This window comes from Coccidioides immitis, assembly GCF_000149335.2.
Source record: "Coccidioides immitis RS genomic scaffold supercont3.5, whole genome shotgun sequence".
NCBI classification, from domain to species: Eukaryota; Fungi; Ascomycota; class Eurotiomycetes; order Onygenales; family Onygenaceae; genus Coccidioides; species Coccidioides immitis.
This window is the reverse complement of record NW_004504307.1, coordinates 1227948-1247640: the sequence shown is the minus strand read 5'-3', so window position 1 is coordinate 1247640 and position 19693 is coordinate 1227948. Positions and strand designations below refer to the sequence as shown.

Below are 19693 nucleotides of genomic sequence, written 5' to 3'. Positions count from 1 at the left end.
CCACGCTAGACTTTATTAGGCTAGGCTCGATTGTACTCGACCCGCGCTTTCCTGGTTCCGGCAATATATGATCATCCTGGCCCAAACAAGCCAACCTCCTTGTTTTGGATATGTCAGGATGAGCTCATGGATCATCAGCACACCGCCGATTGACATACAAGAGCTCTGTGCACGCATCCCAATTGACGATATTTAAAACCGGAGTCCAATATATTTATTTACAGTGAACTGCCGGATATCAGGTGAAGTCACCAATTTAGTGTGCGTGTGTGTGCGGATGGTCACCAGCAGAGCTGACTGGTTCCAAGGGTTATCATGAACTCCATTCTCTCGCGTGGCGGACCAACCGCTATTCGTCGTATTGGTGCTCATACAGTCCAGCAATTGACCTCTCTTGCGCGTAATTCCAATGGAATCCGATTTGCGCCAGCGGTTTGCAAGGCCAAGGTCGTGGTCCTTCCATTCCGTCTCAGGAACACTTATACGACTGCAGCTCGACCCAAAGCACACACTGGGCGAGCTGTCGCCTCCAAGACTACCAAGGCGAAGAAGCCTGCGGCGACACAGGCAAAGAAGAAGCGCACAACCAAGACCAAAACTGCTACTGGAAAAAAGCCGCAGAGGAAGGCTCTGACGGATAAACAAAAGGCACAGTTGGAGAATAAAAAGCGGAAACAAGAAATCAAGGATCTGAAGCTTGTAGCTTTATCGCCGCCCAAGATGCTTCCGAACAACTCCTTTGGCCTCGTACTCCAGCAGGTAGAACTCGGCACCGTAGCGCAACGGACCGAAGCCTACAGAAAGATGTCGGAATCAGAGCGCGAAGTAGGTGTTGTACCTCTTCTTTGAGTTTAATCAAAATGCTAATTGTGCTGCAGCGCCTTCGGGAAGCAGCAAAATCCAACGCGGAAGCGAACAGAGCGACATTTGAAGCCTGGGTAAAGAATCACACACCGCTTCAGATCAAGGAGGCGAATAATGCTCGACGAAAGCTTAGAAACTTGCTGGATAAACCACGATCATTCCCAGATATTCGCGACCCCAGACAGGTCAAACGACCTCTGAGCGCGTATATCATTTTTGCCAAAGAACAACTAAACAGCGCAGAGCTCGCTAATCTAACAGTGACAGAGAAAATGATGCGTATTGGCAAAAGCTGGCGTGATATGACGAAGGCTGGACAGGAGGTATGGATATTCCCAGTATTGTGTATATTGCTCAGTGGAAAGTATCTGCAATATCTAATTATGTATTCTATTAGAAATATCATCGACTACATGCGGACGCAATCCGTCAGTACGTCAATGAGTACGAATCGGTCTATGGCGAACCCCCAAAGCGCGCGTCACCCGAATAAGAGATGTGGTATCATGGTTAATGCGAGAGATGCAGGTTATTAGGAATCAAAATTCTTAGATCTGCGTCGAGTGGATTATTTCTCATCTACTCTGTTCGACCCTGTGGCATGATATCATTATGGGATCGCACAACTTCTGGCAATGGTGTTCGTATGCTGTATTTTGTTTTCTTTGTGTTCTGGTCTGTTTGATGGCTTGTAACTTGTGCAAAGGAGCCCCGGTGGAATCGAATGGCGTAGCCCCAATTACTATATTTTAAGAAGATTAGGAATTATTGGGCTGGTGATTTGCCCGTTGTATTATGACATTCCGCTTTATTTGCCGAGCTCAGATTCTAAATTACGCTGCTTGCCGTTCTATTCTCGACCATGGTAGTTCTGACTCATAGAAAGAGCACCCTTTTGGAGAATCGACAGTGTTGAATTGTCGAAAACGTGTTGGCTGGATGTACTCGAGGTGGCCTCTATAAAAAGTTGTTGACACACGATTGGGGGACATCAATTCAGCGATTCTTTATGTACCGAATGTGGAATACTTTCTGACCGAAAAAGAGAAGGAATTTTTGATCCTGCTTTTCATTTAGAATTTTGATTTTTTTAATTTTTTAATTTTTTAATTTTTTTGGGATGCCTTCATCAATCCAGGTGCCAGCATAGCTAACCCTATGTGTTCTGCAGCTGAAATTTCTGGCGTTGTGGATCATCCTTTATTTTCGCACCCGTCCCAAACCAGCGGTGAGAAAAGAGCCCGGGATTTCGACCCAAGTTTCCGAGATCTGTCAAACTGCAAATGGAGCGCGCACTGGCTGCCTAGTGATGGTTGTCAACGGACAAGTATCCTGGTACTCCACACTGCACAGTCAGCCTCAATGCCCAAGGTCCTTCCCGCCAACCTCGTTGCTTGACAGCGGGCGCACGGAGTACAGGGGAACTCGTTATGCATGGACATATATGCGTGTAGAAGCAACAGCACAAGAGGGATGCACTGGTACCTACATATCAACGTCTGTGGTAAGCCGCTCTGATAATACTGGGCTGGGCATCAGGCATCCAAACGAATCCACTGTAATCCGCTGTCCTGCTTCGCGATCGGGAAGTCTGGTAAAGCTTGTCCACAGTCCGCCGTGAAGGCGACGGAGCCGAACATCGGGTTACGGGAGCTTCCTCGTTCCAAGGGAACGCGTGGAGCTAGTGCCGTGCCCGATCCAGGCTTGACTGCGATTTGAACAGGGCACAAAGCGGAAACTGGTTTAACATCCCGTCCAGCCGTACGGTCCACGGTGTTGGCCTTTTGATGAGACATTGCGGTGCTGCAAAGGATGAATGTTGGCCACTGTTCACCTTGCGGCGAACGAGTCAACTCTTCGGTACGCACATGCTTAAATAATATATCGGGGCCTTCTCTCAAAACAAAAGGCTATACGGAGCGTTGCTGTTAGCTATGTGCCCGGCGCTCCAGATTGCCGTGATGGAGTCGAAGAGCAGAAAAGGATAACGCGCATTTGACGGGCTAAGGTGGGGTTGCCTGTCAAATCACGGCGTGCAGAGGTGGAAGACAATTGGCAGCCTTTTGGTGTCCACCGATTGTCGCGCCCGAGAATCATTGCATTCCGACTCCCCCGTTGGACGACAGTCAGACCGATACAAAATCAAGGTAATTATTCAATTTTCCTTTACTTTTGCCCCTGGTGTCAAGAAATCGAGTTGGACTTGAGCGTAACTCACAAGAGAGTCCTCATCCTGTTCTCTAACTATTTATCTAAAGATCCTTAATTAAAATTTCGATCCGTCCGAGTTCAACTTCCCCAATTTCTCAGGGGAGGGATTTTTTTAGCAAGGGTAGTCGGCTACGACCGCCCCCGTCGAGGGTCAGATGGTCGTCGCGAACAAAACACCTTGACGATTCCCAACCTTTTCAGTGGTTGGTCCCTGCGTGAAGTCGTCTCCGGCCGGATGCTTGAGACCCCCAATCACCAACAATCGCAACCCTCGAATAATCACCAGTCGCCAAGTTCCGGCCGTGCTTCCCACCACACCATCCTTATTTATTTTCTAACTGGTCACAAGTCCATATTGGACGCATCTGAGTGGCGGACTGTTTGAATGGTGCAATGCTCCAAAGGTAAGGATAGTTGCTTTTTTTTTTCTTTTCTGTGAGGACAAGCAGCGCAAAGGGAATAAAGGAGAGAGTCAGTCGAGCACGTAGCTACATGATACCTTTGTGACTACACAGACGCTCTTCGAAGCGGTCTAAACGATCTGGAAACCCTGTTGGTACGGCTCCAGGAGAAACATACCCCTTTGCGACTTTCCATATTCTGGTGGCTCGGTGATTCTTTTACTTTGTTTACTTGGATCCTGATGCGCAGCCTGTTTCACGTATCGTTATTCGCTCACCGACATATCGTTAATTTTTTGCGCCTCAGCCTCGTGAAAATATCGAGTCAAAGCATCGGTGCTCTCTACTGAAATTCCTTGCAAGCACTTCCGCTCAGTCATGAACGTTGCCATCGTGTGATCTCTCTGCCAGCGGGCCCCTCCGAGCGACGATTTACAAAGTCACCCCACACCTCGTCTCTTGGAAAACGAAACTTTGCATAACAACCTCCCTCGAGACAAGGGGCTGGATAGCGATCTGGCGAAAACAGAGCTTTTTCCCAAGAAAACGTCCTTACTTCACCGGCGGAACTCAGCATCGAGTTTTGTTCCCCGCTCCGCGCCCGGTTCCCTTATGTTTCCACAAACACTGAAACACTGCCTATAATTGTTACTCACTTTGACCTGCTTTGACGCATATGCTCAGCTCAAAATTTGGCTTGTTTCTTGCATCTGATCTGGATAATATAACGTGGTGATCGGGAAGCTGACGGTATCTTTGCTAGTTCTGAATATCTTAGCACCATGGACTATGCCCTCCGAGCTGGCTTTCCAAACGACGTGCATCCCATATACCCAGTAGGAGAGAAGCAGAGAACGGGTCTTTCCTGCGAAATTTCCGAAACAAAGTTCTCCATACCCGACTTTATGTCGCCTAGAAACTGTTTTCTTTTTGACAAGCAACTGCTCACGGTACGCAAATGCAGAGGTTGCGTCGCATTCCTCGCGCCCTGGATTTCCGTTTCCGTTCTCGCGTCTTGAATTTAGACGAAGTCCCTAACTTCGGATGTCTCCCTCGTATTATCGCATAGAGCTGATCTTTCGTTCCTTATTTTTTTCGACTTTATATTGCATGCTTCTGTTTTCTATCCCTTTTAGCCTGCTGAGTGTTATTTCCACTGTCGCAGAGAGACAACATTGCTTCGAATTATAGTGGGATCTCTAACCGCGCAATAGGCTCCCTTGCATGGCCGCCACGTTTCATTCCTGAAAGTATCCGCTTTGCTTGAAGAGCTTGAATCGTTTTTGAATCATCCCCCAGAGTCACGTTGTACGGTCTCTCCCCCAACTTATTCCGATGCTCTCAAAGATCTTCCGCCTGGATACACTGTGGAGGACGCTCCTCGATCACGAATCGAGACTTTAGACTCCGCGACTCTTCCCGCTAAGAAATCAATTTTATGTAAGGAAGTCAAGCGCTCTATCGATTGGAATGATCCGTCCCGCTTCAGAGAATGCGCCAAAGGTAAAAAGAAGAAAAACAACGGTAAAAAGCAAACCGGTAACTCTAACAACAAAGGCGGTGGAAATGATGAGCCACCACCACCAGAAGAGAATGACCTCCCTGAAGGAGGCAACAATGGCGCTGGTGACGACGGCGGTAATGGTGACGACGGTGCGGGGGGAGGAGGAGGAGGAGGTGATGATGAAGACAACGATGACTGGATGACGAGTAATAGCAAGAAGAGTAAGAAGAAAAAGAAAGCCAAAAAGGAAGAGGAGGAAGAAGAAGAAGAAGAAGAAAGGAAGCGAAAAGAGGAAGAGGAGGAGGAGCAGAAAGCCAAAGACGAGGAAGTGGTCCCCCAGACAAACGATCTCAGCTGGGCAGACGCCGATGGCGCCGCCCAAGACGATGGATGGGCAGAGATTTCAGCTCCAAAGAAAAAGAAGAAGGGAAAGGCAGGAAAGGTAAAGTACAGTTCGGCGCGATGCATAGCGTGCATCTCCCCAGATTATTGCATCGGCTAACTGGACAACCATTTTCCAGGCCTCGGAGCCTCCTCCAGCTGAAACCACGCAATCAAATGGCTTTGAGAATATCAGCCTAGAGGATTCTGCACCCCAATCTGATATGCCTCTTACCCAGCCATCTGGGAACAGCTTTGGGTTGAACGCGTGGGGTAAAGGTTGGTACTCCGGTGAGCGTTTCGGACATGGAGCTGAGGATGGAACATCAACAGAAGATCCTGTATCCACTAACCCGTGGTCTAAGCCTGGGAAGAAAGGCAAGACTTTCGCCGTCTCTAACGCTTTTGAGATTGGGTTTGGAGACATGGAAAATGATTTCAATGCTACTCCTCCCACCGACGGTGATAATTTTGGAGAAGGAAATACTGCGGATGATCCTTCCTGGGAGACTCCCGTGACAAATAAGAAGAATAAGAAGAAAAAGAAGGGTGCTGTTGTAGAGAATATCTTCGAACAGATCCCTGCAGCAGATGAGAACAAGGCAGATGCGATTCCAGAGGAGGCAACGGCGGTAATCGACCACGAAACCAGCGCCCAAGCGGAGGAGGTCGACGATTGGAGCGGTTGGGCTACAACCACAAAGAGTAAGAAAAAGAAAAAGAAAGGGATGGAAATTGTAGATCCAGAGCCGGAGGAACCTGCTCCTCCGCCTGTTGAACCAGAACCACCAGTAAATGATGCCTGGTCTGTTTCAACCAAAAAGTCCAAGAAGAAAAAGCAGGGAGCGGCTATTGAAGAAGTTCCAATAGAGCCGACTCTCGAGACAGTCCCGGAAGTGAATATCGAAGCGAACGCCGAGGTAGGGGACGACACTTGGCCGTCTTGGGGTACTACAACGAAAAAATCCAAGAAAAAGAAGGGTAAAACCTTGATCGAGGAGGAACTATCTCCGCCCCCCGCCGTGCCGGAAGACCCTGCTCCGGATCCAGAACCCGTCGATGACCTTGTCGCCTGGGCTACATCCGGTAGCAAGAAAGACAAAAAGAAAGCGGCGAAGGAAACTCCTGCGGTGGAAGAACCCCCAACACCAACTCCAGAGCCCGGGAAACCCACTGAAACTACCGCAGATGGTGATTGGGGTGGCTGGGGAATGGCCACCAGCAAGAAGAGCAAAAAGAAGAAGGGGAAGGCAGGTGTCGAAGAAATTCCTCCTCCTCCGCCTGCTGAAGACCCCCAGCCAGAACCAGATGCCAGTCCCGAAATTGTTCCTGAGCCTGAGCCTGAACCGGAGCCGGTTACGGTAGTTGAGCCATCTCTCGACGCACATTCTCAGCCCGTCAATGAATGGACGTGGGCCACGACGAATGTTAAAAAGAAGAAGAGTAAGAAAGGGAAGGAGCCAGTAGTGGAAGATCCGCCTCCGCCGCCGCCGCCGCTAGACCTTGCGCCTGAACCGGAACTTACATTTGAACCTGAGCCGGAGCCTGAATCGCAATCTCAACCGGTAGATAACTGGTTCACTCCAGCCCCGAAGAAGAAAAAGGGGAAGAAGTCTAAAGCGCCGGTTGAGCCAGATCCTCCTCCGGTGGAGCCAGAACCCGTGCCCGAGCCCGAACCGGAGCCTACGCCCGCGCCCGAACCTGTCATAGAACAAGTCGATGATTGGGAGGCCACGGCGACCATAAGCACCAAAAAGAGCAAGAAGAAAAAGGGGAAAGGAGTAGTCGAGGAACCTCTTCCGCCGCCGCCTCCTGACCCAGCTCCCGAAGAGATAGAGCCCAAGCCCGAGCCCGAGCCCGCATTAGTGGACGACTGGGCCGGATTTACCCTTAGCAAAAAGAAGAAAGGGAAAAAGGGAGCCATTGACCCGGCGCCCTCGAAAATTGAGGATATCATCGAACCACTGCCCGAAGAGAGTAGTGCGTTTGTTGACGCTCTCTCAAAGAAAGAAAAGCGCAAGGCCGGCAAATCGGCTGCTAAGGGTGAAGTAATAACCGAAGACCCTCCGATTTTGGTCGATCCTATTGATGCTACTGGTGATTTAATGGGTGATGCATTGGCTGAAGTAACGAAAGTAGACTCTTCCAAGTCCGAGGTTCCCAAGGAAGAGGACCCATTGGCCGACTGGACGGTGGGGAGTAAAAAGAAGGACAAAAAGAAAAAGAAGAAAGGAGACCAGGCCCCCGTGTTGGAATCTGAGCCCGTGCCCGTGCTCAATGAAATGGAAAACACTACTGCCGATGACAGTTGGTTTTCCTGGGACAAGAAGAAGGACAAGAGCGGAGACAAAGGGGTGGGCTATGTGGACAAAGATATTGACTTATTGAAAGATGATGCACTAGATGGAAGGAATGGGGACGCATATGGTGATTTGAAAGACAAAGCCGCTGAGGATCCGGACATCGGGAACCTCGAAGACAATTCGGGACCACCTGCAGCTTCGGCAGATGCCTGGGATTTCTGGGGTTCAAAGAAAAGAAGTAAAGGCAAGACCGCTAAAGCGAAAAATCCTGACATTGACGTGCACGCGTTTGAAATTCCGCCTTCGACTGACGAGCCAACCCTGAGCATCTGGGCACAGGACTGGGGTCTTTCTTCAAAAGAGAAAAAGGAAAAGGACAAGGAAAATGAAAATGAAATAACGAATCAGGGTATCGACAACGATATCACGAGCCCTATATCTACAGAATTGGTCCCCCGGGCCGCAGAAGACAACTCATGGGATATCTGGAACGTGCCCAAAAGCACGAAGAAGAAGAAAAAGAAGGGCAAGGATGAAGGCCAGCTTCCCCCGCCTGCCCCTACCCCTCCAGCTCAAGGATTAGATCCCGAACCACCCATAATTCCAAGTTTTGATGATACCGGACATACTACGTGGGATTCATTTAGTGGCTTTGGTGGTCGGGGAGTGAAGAAAGGGAATCTTTCTCGAACGACCACGTCGACCTCCCAATCAGCAAATATCGAGAACATCAAATTAAGCAAGACGAAAACTCGAGGGCTGGAGGTTGTCGACGTTACTGACGAACCCGGGACGGTCGCCGAAGCAGACGCGAAGGGCAGCAGAGCAGGCACGGGCATCTGGGGCGGATCTACGGCCGCCGGCAAATCGAAGGCGTCCAAGTCGAAGCGAGAGCCAGCAGACACGCTCGACGACGGCGTGACCAGGACGGCCAGCAAAGACGGCGCCAAGCCCGCCGACGAACTGCTCGTGGACGCGCCCGAACAGGCTAGTGCGGCTGCCGCTGACAAAGCAGAGGCGCCACCCCGGCCGACGACCTCCTCGCCGCCGTCGACTGCTCGACCGACCGCAAAGTCGTCGGTGGCAGAGAGAATCAGGATCCTCGAGCAGAAGAAAAGGTTGCAGAAACAGACCGCTGCAGCCAGGGAAACCGAAAGGGCGTTGGAGATCCCAGCCCCAGCCCCAGAACCCGCCCCTGCAGCCGGCCCGCCCGCCGACGAACCAGTGGAACCGGCCGCCCAGGAACCACCAGACGCACCCGCTCCACCGGAGCCCGACGCTGCGCTAGCAGCAAAGTCCGCGCCCGCCCCGTCGAAGAGGACGAAGAACAAAACCAAAAATATCCCTGTCGTTGATCTCCCCCCGATCGAACACTTCGAAGCTCCACGCGATTCCGTTCCCGGCAGCTTTCCCGGGGCTGATGATGACCTAGTCGATGTTTCGTTCTCTGCGCCTGGTGCACCCAAGTTGGAAGCAGTAGAATTCCCAGAATCGTCCACAGAGGGTAAGAAGGATCCCGCGAGAAAGGAGAAACCCGACTCTGACATGGCGTCCCCACCTCCCTCGCCTCCAGCCCAGGGCGAAAATGAACGCGAATCGGCTCCCGTAACTCCGACCCCCAAACCCGCGAAAAAGGAGCGTGCCAGAGTGGAGCGTACAGCTGGGGCCACGTCGTGGGGTTTCTGGGGTGCTGCCCCCAGGAAATCTCCCAAGAAGGAGGGAAAGGGCCTCGGCGACGGTGAAGCTTCCGCAACCCCGAAAAGGGGTAACGACAAGCCTGAACCTGCTCTAAAACGATCGAAATCCTCTGCAACGAGACGAGAAAAGTCTTCTAGCCCGGAAAAGAACGACAAGTCTTCCACTTCCGACAAAGAAAAAGAGAAACGCGCCGCGTCCCGTCCCCGGCCCAGCAGAGGGCTAAGCTTTTCCGGGTTTATGCTTGGAGGTCCTCCGCCGGCAAGAACAAAGTCTGCTAGACGCAATGGTAACACATCTTCCCGTCCCACATCGCGCCGTCAGTCCATGAACCTAGACGATTCCGGCCTGGTATCCTCCGTGGAAGATAAACCAGAAGCTCCAAGCAAAGCGGCGAAAGTCATGGGCATTAACAACTCAAAGCCCTCGAGGCGAATCTCCAAAAGCAAGAAAAGATCTTCAGGTATGTGTCTTGTTTCCACTGATATAGTTTACATCGTCTAATGAAAACTGTAAGCCCCCCCGGACCCTTATGCGATTGATGACGACGATATTGTAATGGTCAACGGGACAGGTGACCTTGACGCTCCGAGACCGAAGGCTCACCGGGAATCTCGCAGTAGGCGTAGGTCTAAGAGAGAGGTATACACCCCCTTTTGTTCCCTCTCCCTACTTGGGAATATCGCTAAGGCCCTTTTAAAAATTTCAGCCGAAGGCAAAGGACACTGAAACGCCAGACGATATGGTCATGGTCGAGCCCGGTTCTTCTGGTCATAGCCCAGAAGTTATCTCTGGACCGGATGACATTGCCTTTGTTGAAACCCAGCACAGAGAACGGTCGTCAGTGCGCCGGTCTACTACCCTACCAAAGAAATCGGAAGGGCTCTTAGGCCTCCTTGGCTCTTTTAGAAAGAATGGTGGTCGTGCGTCCGAGACCCGAGAGCGGGGTAAATCGAAATCTCGCCATGACGAAGATGGTAGGCGACACACCGATACAGAGAGAGAAGACTCAAGGCGTATGAAGCGAGAAGAGAAGAGAAGACGGTCACCTAAAATTGACACCGATGGCGATGTATTTATGGGTGCTCCGAATATAGACGTCGAAGACACTGATGCCCGGAAAGCCGAAAGAAGGGCGAGAAAAGCCGCTAGAATGGTTGCTGAACAAGAGGCCCGCGAAGCCGAAGAAAGGCGTGCTAGCAGGAGAGATAGCGAGAAGCATCGGACACGCGAATCCCGTGAAAAACGCGGTAGAGAGGAGGAAGAGCGAGACGATAGGCGGCGCAGGGAAAAGAAGGCTCGACGGAGCTCTCGGGTCCTTCAAGATGAGCGGCCAAGGGACAGGGATGACCTTGAGCAGGCGGAGCCACGAGTTTCACACAGACGCCACAAGCATCGGGCGCCCGAAGGTGACGTTAATGGCGAAATTCAACAAGAATCAAAGTCCCGCCGCCGCCGATCATACGTTGGCGAGAAAGGTAGGGAAGGCTATCCGGATGAGTACGCAGAAGATGAATACTATCGTCGGCGTCATCATCGCGCCGATGACGAAGGCGCAAAACCCAGGCGTCGGAAGTCTACGACTACGCCACGAGGAGACGAGCGCCATACATCTCGCAGGACGCGATCGTCTCGCCGCCATCCCGATGTGCCCTACCCCGTTATGGTTAGTGGCGGGAAGGACAAAACATCATCTTGGGTTCAGTCTCAGTTTACCGACCCTCCTGAAGCACCGCCAATAGTTCCCACTGTCATTGATCTTCCCGCGCCACAAGGCCCCAGCCATTCCCTCTCTTCTGACGAAGAAGCCCGACGAGCAATATTGCACCGTCGCTCACGACGTCATTCCAAGTACGGCGACATGTTACCCCCAGAAAAGGAAAGGCGCAGCAGGCGCCGCGAGTCTCGTAGGGCGGAAAGAGATACAATGAGAAGCAGTGATGACAGTGCGGGCATGGACCGCTACGCTGACCACCGCTACGAATCTGATGCTCGCTATAACCATACCAATGGCACCACAAAGGTGACTAGCTGGTTCAAGAAGTTCACAGGATTTTGATGACGCTACGTTTTCTGATTTAAGACATTTTATGTTTTGCATGTTTAAGAACGTGTGGTTTTTTTTATTTTTATTTTTTTATTTTTTTTTTCCGGTGGGTAGGTACAATAGCCCTCTTTCGGACATTCGGAAATACTTGGGAGGACTGGATTTGGCGTTATGAGTTTGGTTTTTATCTAATCTGACCAATTGGTCATGAAATGTTATGGTTCTTGGACTTCAGTCCGGAGCTTTCATGGACATTCATTCAACATCTGCGCATTATACCCCCTTTTCCTTGAAACTAATGATGTTATGTGTGGTCGGATTGTGGGTTTTATTTCTGTCATGTGGGAATACGTGCTCTGCTACTCTCAAGGTGTATTTGTACCAATTTGTATGTAGGTGTACATAGTTGTTGTATTTCATGATAATCCTGCTTGTACCCTGTTTTATCTTCAAAAATGGGATGCATGATCAGATATCATGTCACGCGGACATCCATTTGTCAGGGTCAAGTGGTGAAAAAGACTTCTACAACAGCTGAATAAAATGATCAATTTCACTTTACAAGAGGATACTGGAGGAGTGGCTGCTGCCTGGCGGAATGCTTGGGCGCTTCTCTACCTGCCCAAGTGTGCTCCGTATACATGCGAGATATTTTCTTACAACCCATGTTGTTAAACAGTTGAATAAAATATTCTATTGTGACCTGGGCGGCAGATTCGCATAGAATCATAATACCAGAAACAAAAGAACAACATTCGAGAGCCAGCACATCATTCCACATAGGTAAAAGGGAAACGACCAGGAGAAAGCATATATCCGTCCGCGGCGCCATACTCTAATGCAAATCAAATTTCATTAAAAGAAAGAAAAACAAAAAGGAAGAAAAGCTTGCCAAAGAAAAAGAAAAATGAACCCGGTTGATTTCCATACAGGGAACGAATCCACTTTTGTTTGAACGTCAAGAGGAAGCAAAAATTCATCAATGACATTAGACTTGCGTTTCGCCAGGAAGCAGGTTGCCCCTGACAGCAAACATCTTTCCAGTAGTTGCGGAGACGAAACCATCGATTTGTCGCGAGTACTGCTCGACCTGTCTGGTGTTCAACATACTTTCGAGCCTGCTAGGTTCCTGTGGGAGTTTAAACAAGCGCTGCCACTCGTCTTCTGCAAGCAAGGGCTGCTTGAGCTGAGCGCGAGTCGCGTTCTCCGCTTTCCTCTTGGCCTGCCAGGCAGCGATCTTGGTTTGTTCACGGGCAAGGGATCGCTGATAATACTGGAAGTTGTTGTTCTCCGTGTGGTGGGTCTCAATGCTCTCGAGGAGCATGTCGCAGTTCTTCTCGAGGAACGGATCGATGCTCAGCGCGAGGTTATCGAAGTTTGGTGTAAGCAAGGAGGATGACGCAAGGGGGTCGTTGGTGAGAGCTGCAAGAGATGGGGGCAAATCCAGATTCTCTGCAGGAGGTGGTGACGGGAGCTGGTGGAGGTAAGACGTGAGCAGGTGAGAGTTGTGGATTTGAACCGGGAGCTCAACGAAGATATCTTGATATCGAAGGTTCGACTTTTGGAGGCTAGAAAGAGAAAGACACAGGAAATGTTAGCATGGAAGAATACTTGCCCCAGAAGAAAAGAAGGAAGGTGGGCAGGCATACTTCTCCGTGGTAAACTTATTTTCCTTGAATGCGGCCATGAACTGGGGTGAAAGGCGGAAAGCTCTAAGGCTCAAGGCTCCCTGTGAGCTTCGGCTAACATCATGTACGAGGGCGACGGTTCTCTCATTGAGCTCTTTCTGGTAAAAATATTGGTTTTCGATGATGTTCAGGTTGACGAAATTACCCATGTTCGCGCTCGTGTACCAGCCCACATTGTTTGCATCAATGTTAACCTCTCGCAACATCTTGATCATTTCGGATTGATAAACGGCGTTGGATTTTGCGCGTGGAGCAGCAGCAGCAGCATTTGCGGGGGCGCCATCCAAATGAGAGTCCGCGGGAATATCCACTATGGGGAAAGGAAAGGCATTCGTGACCTCCAGCGTGCCTCGGACGTCCATTCCAACGAGCGATCCGGTTGCGGTTGTAGGGAAAAGTTGGGTGCTGTGTTTGATAATTTTCATCACCACCTTCAAAACTGCCCATTAGCATTCGATATTTCCTTCGAGCTCATCAGGGCCTGAATGATCCTTACCAGGGCCTCGACCTGGACGGCCTTGAGTGGCTGTTCCTTTCTGAAAATAATCGTCAGTTCGATCAAAGCAAAAAATCAGGAAGGACAAGAACATACTCCGCCATGATGAAGCTGTTTTCGCCAAAAAGAAAAATCGCGAATTCGACAAGAGCAAACGTAGATGGCTGACCTGGTTCTGCGCTGCTCGTCGTCGCTCCTCTTCACTCTTCTTGATTTGTGTGGGTGAAGTGAAAGTTTTCAGCCAGCGATCCCGGTCGCTAAGTCCCTTTCCAAAAGTAGTTTAGCGCAGTTTGGTGGAAGTATTAACTAACGCAATCCACAAGCGAACGAAAGATGATTTTTCAACTTCCTCAACCATCCACTTCAACGCGTCAGAATGCCACCAATTCGCAATAAAAATGCGAAATCCTCTATAGAAATAGAGGGCAGGATTGAACTTGCTATTTCTACTCTTAAAAGGCAAGAAATTAGCTCAATTGCTGAAGCTGCACGGTTATTTAATGTGCCTTATACTACCTTATATCATCGAGCAAATGGAAGACCTGCAAGAACCAGTCTACGCGCAAATTCAACCAAATTGACTGAGACCGAAGAGGATCAGCTAGTTCAATGGATCCTAGACCTAGCTAAACAAGGAAATCCCCCCCGACCGGCATTTGTTGAGAATATGGCCAATCATCTTCTTGCCATACGAGATTCTACCTCTCCTCCCCCCCGTGTTGGCAAGAACTGGGTGTCAAATCTGATTAAACGCCGTACGGAGCTCGAATGCTGCTATTCCAGACGCTATAATTACGAGCGAGCAAAATGTGAGGATAGGAAGGTTATTCAGCAGCTGGATATTCAACTCCGAACCCCTACTCCCCCAGCTAGCCAATCTAGCGACTCCCGGCAGTTGCATAGGCAGGTGGATAAGATCAAGAATCTTATGGGGCAGGAGCTTGAGAGCTCACCCCAGGGCTTAATGGAAGGATTTGACCAAATTATCAAGGCCTGCGAATATGGAATGGTCAACGCCACTATTATGAAGAAGCAATATCAGGATATATTTGCTGCAAATGAGAAAGAGAAGCAAAAACATATGAGATCTAAGTGCTGAATTCAATGTGAAGAAGATCTAACTAGGGAAGAGATTGCTGAGGCCTCTATTTCATCTGCTCAATCTGTTGAACAGTCAGTCACTCAACTCTCTAAGCCTGCAGCCTCAGAGCCTGCATCATGTTCCCAGGCACCACCAAGGTGTATGAACTGCCATATTTTAGGCCATACAAGAAGAAGCTGCCCTTTGAGCGTAGATATTTCGGGTTAAATTCTAGTTGAGATAATTTGATCTTTCGCTCGCTTGGGAATTTCGCTCGCTTGTGGATTACGTTAACTACGGAGTAGTTAGTTAGTCATGTAATCTCACTTTTCCGTCCACCGCGCATCAGCACGTCGAGCCCCTCCAGCTGGGACACCCCGCTTCGGAGCTGGACGCCCCGGGGGTTAGGAGGGGGACAAACGGTCTTACGCCGGGATTCAATAGACCATTGAGGCTTTAGCCGTAGCCGGCCGGCGACATCCGCATTAGAATTCCCGGTGCGTATACGGGGTAGGCGGGTGTTTATTTCGTCATTGTTATTGTCCGGAATACATCACACATATACGGAGTAATCAAAGGAGCAAGAGACTTCCAGGTCCCGGAGCTCGTTTTCGACCCAACCCACTGCTATTTGTGGCCCGGTCTTTCGCTCAAGTGACTCCACTGAATATGGCCAACCCTTCGTCCCTAGATGCTCCCGCGGCAGTGGAATATCATTATGGCGAGCAAAGTCTGCTTCAGTATCTGAGCGTTTATCTGCCTCGTCCGTTGCGCAATGAAGGATCCGAGACTGGATATTGGGTAATGTACGCAATGATTTCAATTCAACCTGGACTCACAGGTTTGCCGCTTAAGCTCACCAATTGGCGCAAGCTACGTTCACGGTGGCGCATGGCGCGACCCAGAGATCCCAGCATCGAGCCTCGATATCACGAGACAAATGCTTTGCAATGGCGACCCGAGCATTGCGTCTGAGATAGCTGGATTTGCTTCTATCAACTATCGCTTGACACGCCATCCAAACTTCCCTCAAGATCCCGAATCCGTCGACCCGAAGCAGTACAGAGACGCCAAACACCCAGACCATATCACTGACGTCGTCAGCGCCCTTGCGTTCCTTCAAGCGAAATACTCCTTTGGCCAACGATATGTCCTGGTTGGGCACAGTTGCGGAGCCACTCTCGCATTCCAGACTGTGATGCAAGAAATCGCAGGTGCAGAACCGGCTAGAAGCAAAATCGCACTCCCGTTGGCAATCGTCGGAGTCTCCGGGATTTACGACCTACGGCTCCTTCGGGATACAAATAGTCATCCTATCTACCAGCAGTTCACCGAGGATGCTTTTGGCAAGGACGAAGATGTCTGGGACGGTGTGTCTCCTGCAACAGTACAGGCTAGAGGAGTCGTTGAGGGCTGGAATACTGGCCGGCTGGCAGTGCTTGCCATCTCTAAAGGCGATGAGCTCGTCGACCCACCCCAACTCAAGGTTATGTGCGAGTTGCTTGGACGGTGGAAGGCTCATGATGGCCTAGATAATGCGAGAGAAGTGCTCATTATTGACGACTTGGAAGAATCACACAATGATATCTGGAAGAAGGGCGTGGAATTGGCGAAAGTCATCTCCAAAACAATTGAGACGCTCAAGGAAATGAACATACCGAATTAATAAGGCTCTTCTTGCCAACTATGATTACTTTTCCTTTGTCATTTCAAATGGGATTCTGTTAATTGAGATTCCATTTTGCTTATCTTACACCTCCCTATTTTGAACATCATTGCGATGCGTCTATTCTCTCGAACCCTGCACTAGATGTAATAGCCTAAGACATGGGAGACTTTACATGAAAAAAGCACACCTTCCTTTAGCACCTTTGAATATATCATCCCACCAATATTGCGATATCCCGTTACCGTCCTGCTTAGATATTCGACTCCATAAACCACACAGAAAGACTTTTGCGTCCCTTAACGTTAGGGTCCCTAGTGACCTGCTTAGAGTATGCAAAGCCTCACAAACAAATCTTCTACGACCAGCATATCTCGGATCCATTGCCGCCTCAATGCCTGCGATAAAAATCGGCCAAATGAGGACCTTCTCCAACGCTTGTTTGCCCCTTTTCCCCTGAGACAACACGCTTCCGAGACGGTCGAAGAGGATCTGTCTCGCGACGGCTTGTGTTTCTTCAACGGTTACATAGGATACCATCGACTCCGAGGACCCCAAGGTACAGGGAACTCTTAGCACCTCTTCGAGGGAGTCAAGGGCAAGGCTTCGAATGCAGTAGAGTAATACGGCTGCGTAGTACATGGTTGCTATTTGAATCCAATCATCCCTGGTTGGTTGGATGAAGCCGGATCTGGTCTCACCGATTAAAACATCCGCTGCGGTTTTGGAGTAGTGAGCGGACATCTTGTCGGCCCATTCGGAGACTGGGAAGGATATGATGCTTTGCATGATGGATTTTCCTACGGTTTCATCTGTGCCTGTGATTGACCGGATGCCATAGTGCCGGAGGGAGCGGAGATGGTTTATTTGAATAATGGCGTCGAGAAGCTCGTTCGGGCATATCACACATGTCTCCAACCCGTTTTGAAACATATCAGGTATGAGCGCGCAATATTCCAGCTGCCGGGTAGCTTCTGCCACGGGTAACGCCGCAGCAGTTGTTGCACTCATAATATCGGCCCTGGTGAAACGTGTTTCAGCACGGAAATTTCGAGCTAGAGCTATAGGGGGGAGGGGGTTGGGAGGTGGGTTGACCAACAGCATGAAGTAAGCCAGGTTGCTTCTTAGACCTGGATTCTGCATGTAAACAGATCTGAGACCACCACGGAGATCGATTATCCTCCTGGCGCCTTCGCAATGGGTCCACCATTCACCCATGGCCGACCGCTGCATCTAAACGCAAGGAGTCAGCAAGATGCTCGGTGGGCTTGAACAGGGGGTTTCGCACCTCAGCCATGAAAAGAGACAGGACAGATATCAAGGTCACGTCGCCTAGTCGAGTCCTGGGATCTGTCATGTCCTTCGCCAGGATTTTGAAAGTCCGATCTTTGTACTGATAGATTTCTTTGCTAAATTCTATCTGGTCCGTGGGTTGCGAGCTCACAGCTTTGTGGGTAGCCACAACCGCGATAAGTATATTCCAAAAGAGATTGGTTGGGCCGTCTTGCCAGCTCGTTGGGTCCATTGCATGTACGCAGGGCCGATATATAATGGGGTCCAGATCGGGGTACATAAAGTTGTCGACTTTTGAGTGAAAAAGGCGTCGGTCTCCACGTTAGATAGGAACTGAGAGCGCACACGGTCTAATGTGGGGGGAGCTGAGCTTACAATACCACAGGCTGCGCACAATCAGACTTATATTTGGAGGGAAAAAAAACTTCATACTCGGGGCAATAGCGTCCATGCATTCTGACGCTGAGAGGCCAACCGTGTTAGAACCCGAATGACTTCTCCCTCCCGTATCTCCGGACTGCGAGACAGAAAGGCTTTGTGAGTCGGAACCGTGGCTTACTGTATCCGGTTCATCAGTCGCAACAAGCATTTTGGGCCTTCCTTTCTTCCTCTTCTTCCGTTCAGAAGGGTTGACATTCTGCTCTCCAAGGTATTGATTTTGGTTGCCGCCATCTTGCAGCCACACCAGGGGCCTCTGGCTAGAATATCCAGGACATTCAACGCCTTTGGAGACGCATTTTTTGCAGGACGGCTTTGTAGAATCGCAGCGTATTCTCCGTTTGCGACAGATGTAACACTGTTGGGACGGTGAAGGTGGCCCTGGTTTGCTGTTCATTTTGACCAGTGATCAGCGACCAACTGCCGAACTGCTAGTTTAACTAGTTAACAAGTTATCATAACAGATAACTAGCCAGTCACTCCGTAAAGGAACTCAGTTAAGTCGATGAAACAGATGAGGTATCAAAGGCTCGAGATCATTGCCCGCATCGCGAGGAGAAATGAGGACGGTGCCTTTGATATTTTCGCTTGGTTGGACTCGCGACATGTTGCACGTATCCTTGATGCAGGCGTAAATCAGACTAAAAATAAACCGACGAGAGGCACCTAGTTAAAACTAGCTGGGCTGAGGGTCAGCATAGCCATTCTGCCTTGACAACGGAGCTCTGGCAAGATGCAGCAAGGCAGCGTCTCACTGGCTCTATTATGAGGCACAGCCATACGGAGTACTCGGACTTGGCTGGAACCAGAGCTTGGACGAGCCAAATTTGTTTGGCTGGGAATGGGGGGGGAAGTGGGTGGTAAATAAGATAGTTTTACACTGCTGAACCAAGATTCTATTTGTGAAGCTTCGAGTCAAAAATCACATCTCGAACCGATGGGCAAACTCCAGCCTCCCAGGGGGAAATCAACCTCCATCATCCACGCCCAACAGGCGACAAGCTCTGAAAAAATAAGTTTGGCAGTCCGCTTGCCACACCTTCAGCCCTGCCAGATTGTATCTCGTGCTAACATGGATGGCCGGTTCTAACGCAGAAATCAACAAACAAGCTTGGAAGCTTTCTCCGTTTCTTAACTGGCAGTCGACTACTCCGTAACTCCGGACACTAAACATGAATAGCACATGAGGACCTTTTGAGCTCTGAGGCCAAGCAGCGTCGGCATCAGCAATCTGCACAACTCGCGATGAGAAGAGAGAAGAGCATCACCAAGACGCGTAGCCGACGCCCCGAGGCCAATGGCGGCGGCGTGTTTGGTGGGTGCGGCGCCCGCAAGGTCCCCAGGGCGAATCCTTGGCCGGCGGTAGGTATTTGAACGTAAACCCGCCTCTCACCCTCGCCTTGTTCTTCTCATTTTTTATTTTTTTTTCTCCCTCTCTCTTTTCGTCCCCCAGAGTGTCGCTTGCTGTCCCTTTTTCCTCTGAAGGAACTTTTTTTGCCCACCTCTGTCTGCCTTATCGCATGGCCGCCGAGACGAAGGACTCTCGACCCGCCCTCCTGGCAATTAGGCTACCCACTATTCCCGCCTACAGACATGGATCCTGAAGAGTGACATCCCTCGCAAAA

At 50.1% G+C, this 19693-nt stretch overlaps 6 protein-coding genes across 6 annotated transcripts; 3 read left to right on the top strand and 3 right to left on the bottom strand.

The window, feature by feature from the left end:
* Positions 1-110: 110 nt before the first annotated feature.
* On the top strand, positions 111-1661 carry CIMG_10300 (uncharacterized protein). Its single transcript, XM_001239277.2, has 4 exons — positions 111-261; positions 309-825; positions 879-1187; positions 1262-1661. Exons 2-4 carry the CDS (start codon positions 316-318, stop codon positions 1355-1357), a joined length of 915 nt encoding a protein of 304 aa, XP_001239278.1. The 5' UTR covers positions 111-261; positions 309-315; the 3' UTR covers positions 1358-1661.
* A 738-nt stretch (positions 1662-2399) lies between these two features.
* On the bottom strand, positions 2400-3868 carry CIMG_12541 (uncharacterized protein; the record flags this gene model as incomplete). The annotated part of the gene is made up of 2 exons (XM_004444748.1): positions 2400-2774; positions 3755-3868. The coding sequence occupies 2 exons, from the start codon at positions 3866-3868 to the stop codon at positions 2400-2402; spliced, it is 489 nt and encodes a 162-aa protein (XP_004444805.1).
* On the top strand, positions 3613-11950 carry CIMG_10298 (uncharacterized protein). Its single transcript, XM_001239275.2, has 5 exons — positions 3613-4426; positions 4691-5422; positions 5502-9822; positions 9877-10001; positions 10069-11950. The coding sequence occupies exons 1-5, from the start codon at positions 4259-4261 to the stop codon at positions 11416-11418; spliced, it is 6696 nt and encodes a 2231-aa protein (XP_001239276.1). The 5' UTR covers positions 3613-4258; the 3' UTR covers positions 11419-11950.
* Positions 11951-12061: 111 nt separating this feature from the next.
* On the bottom strand, positions 12062-13783 carry CIMG_10297 (eukaryotic translation initiation factor 3 subunit H). The gene is made up of 4 exons (XM_001239274.2): positions 13687-13783; positions 13591-13630; positions 13056-13525; positions 12062-12974 (listed from the first exon to the last, which is right to left on the bottom strand). The coding sequence occupies exons 1-4, from the start codon at positions 13692-13694 to the stop codon at positions 12395-12397; spliced, it is 1098 nt and encodes a 365-aa protein (XP_001239275.2). The 5' UTR covers positions 13695-13783; the 3' UTR covers positions 12062-12394.
* A 1408-nt stretch (positions 13784-15191) lies between these two features.
* Positions 15192-17336, top strand: CIMG_10295 (uncharacterized protein). Its single transcript, XM_001239272.2, has 2 exons — positions 15192-15477; positions 15545-17336. Exons 1-2 carry the CDS (start codon positions 15341-15343, stop codon positions 16335-16337), a joined length of 930 nt encoding a protein of 309 aa, XP_001239273.2. The 5' UTR covers positions 15192-15340; the 3' UTR covers positions 16338-17336.
* CIMG_10294 (uncharacterized protein) lies at positions 15575-18791 on the bottom strand. Its single transcript, XM_001239271.2, has 4 exons — positions 18006-18791; positions 17626-17921; positions 17437-17570; positions 15575-17358 (listed from the first exon to the last, which is right to left on the bottom strand). The coding sequence occupies exons 1-4, from the start codon at positions 18463-18465 to the stop codon at positions 16509-16511; spliced, it is 1740 nt and encodes a 579-aa protein (XP_001239272.2). The 5' UTR covers positions 18466-18791; the 3' UTR covers positions 15575-16508.
* Between the last annotated feature and the right edge of the window lie 902 nt (positions 18792-19693).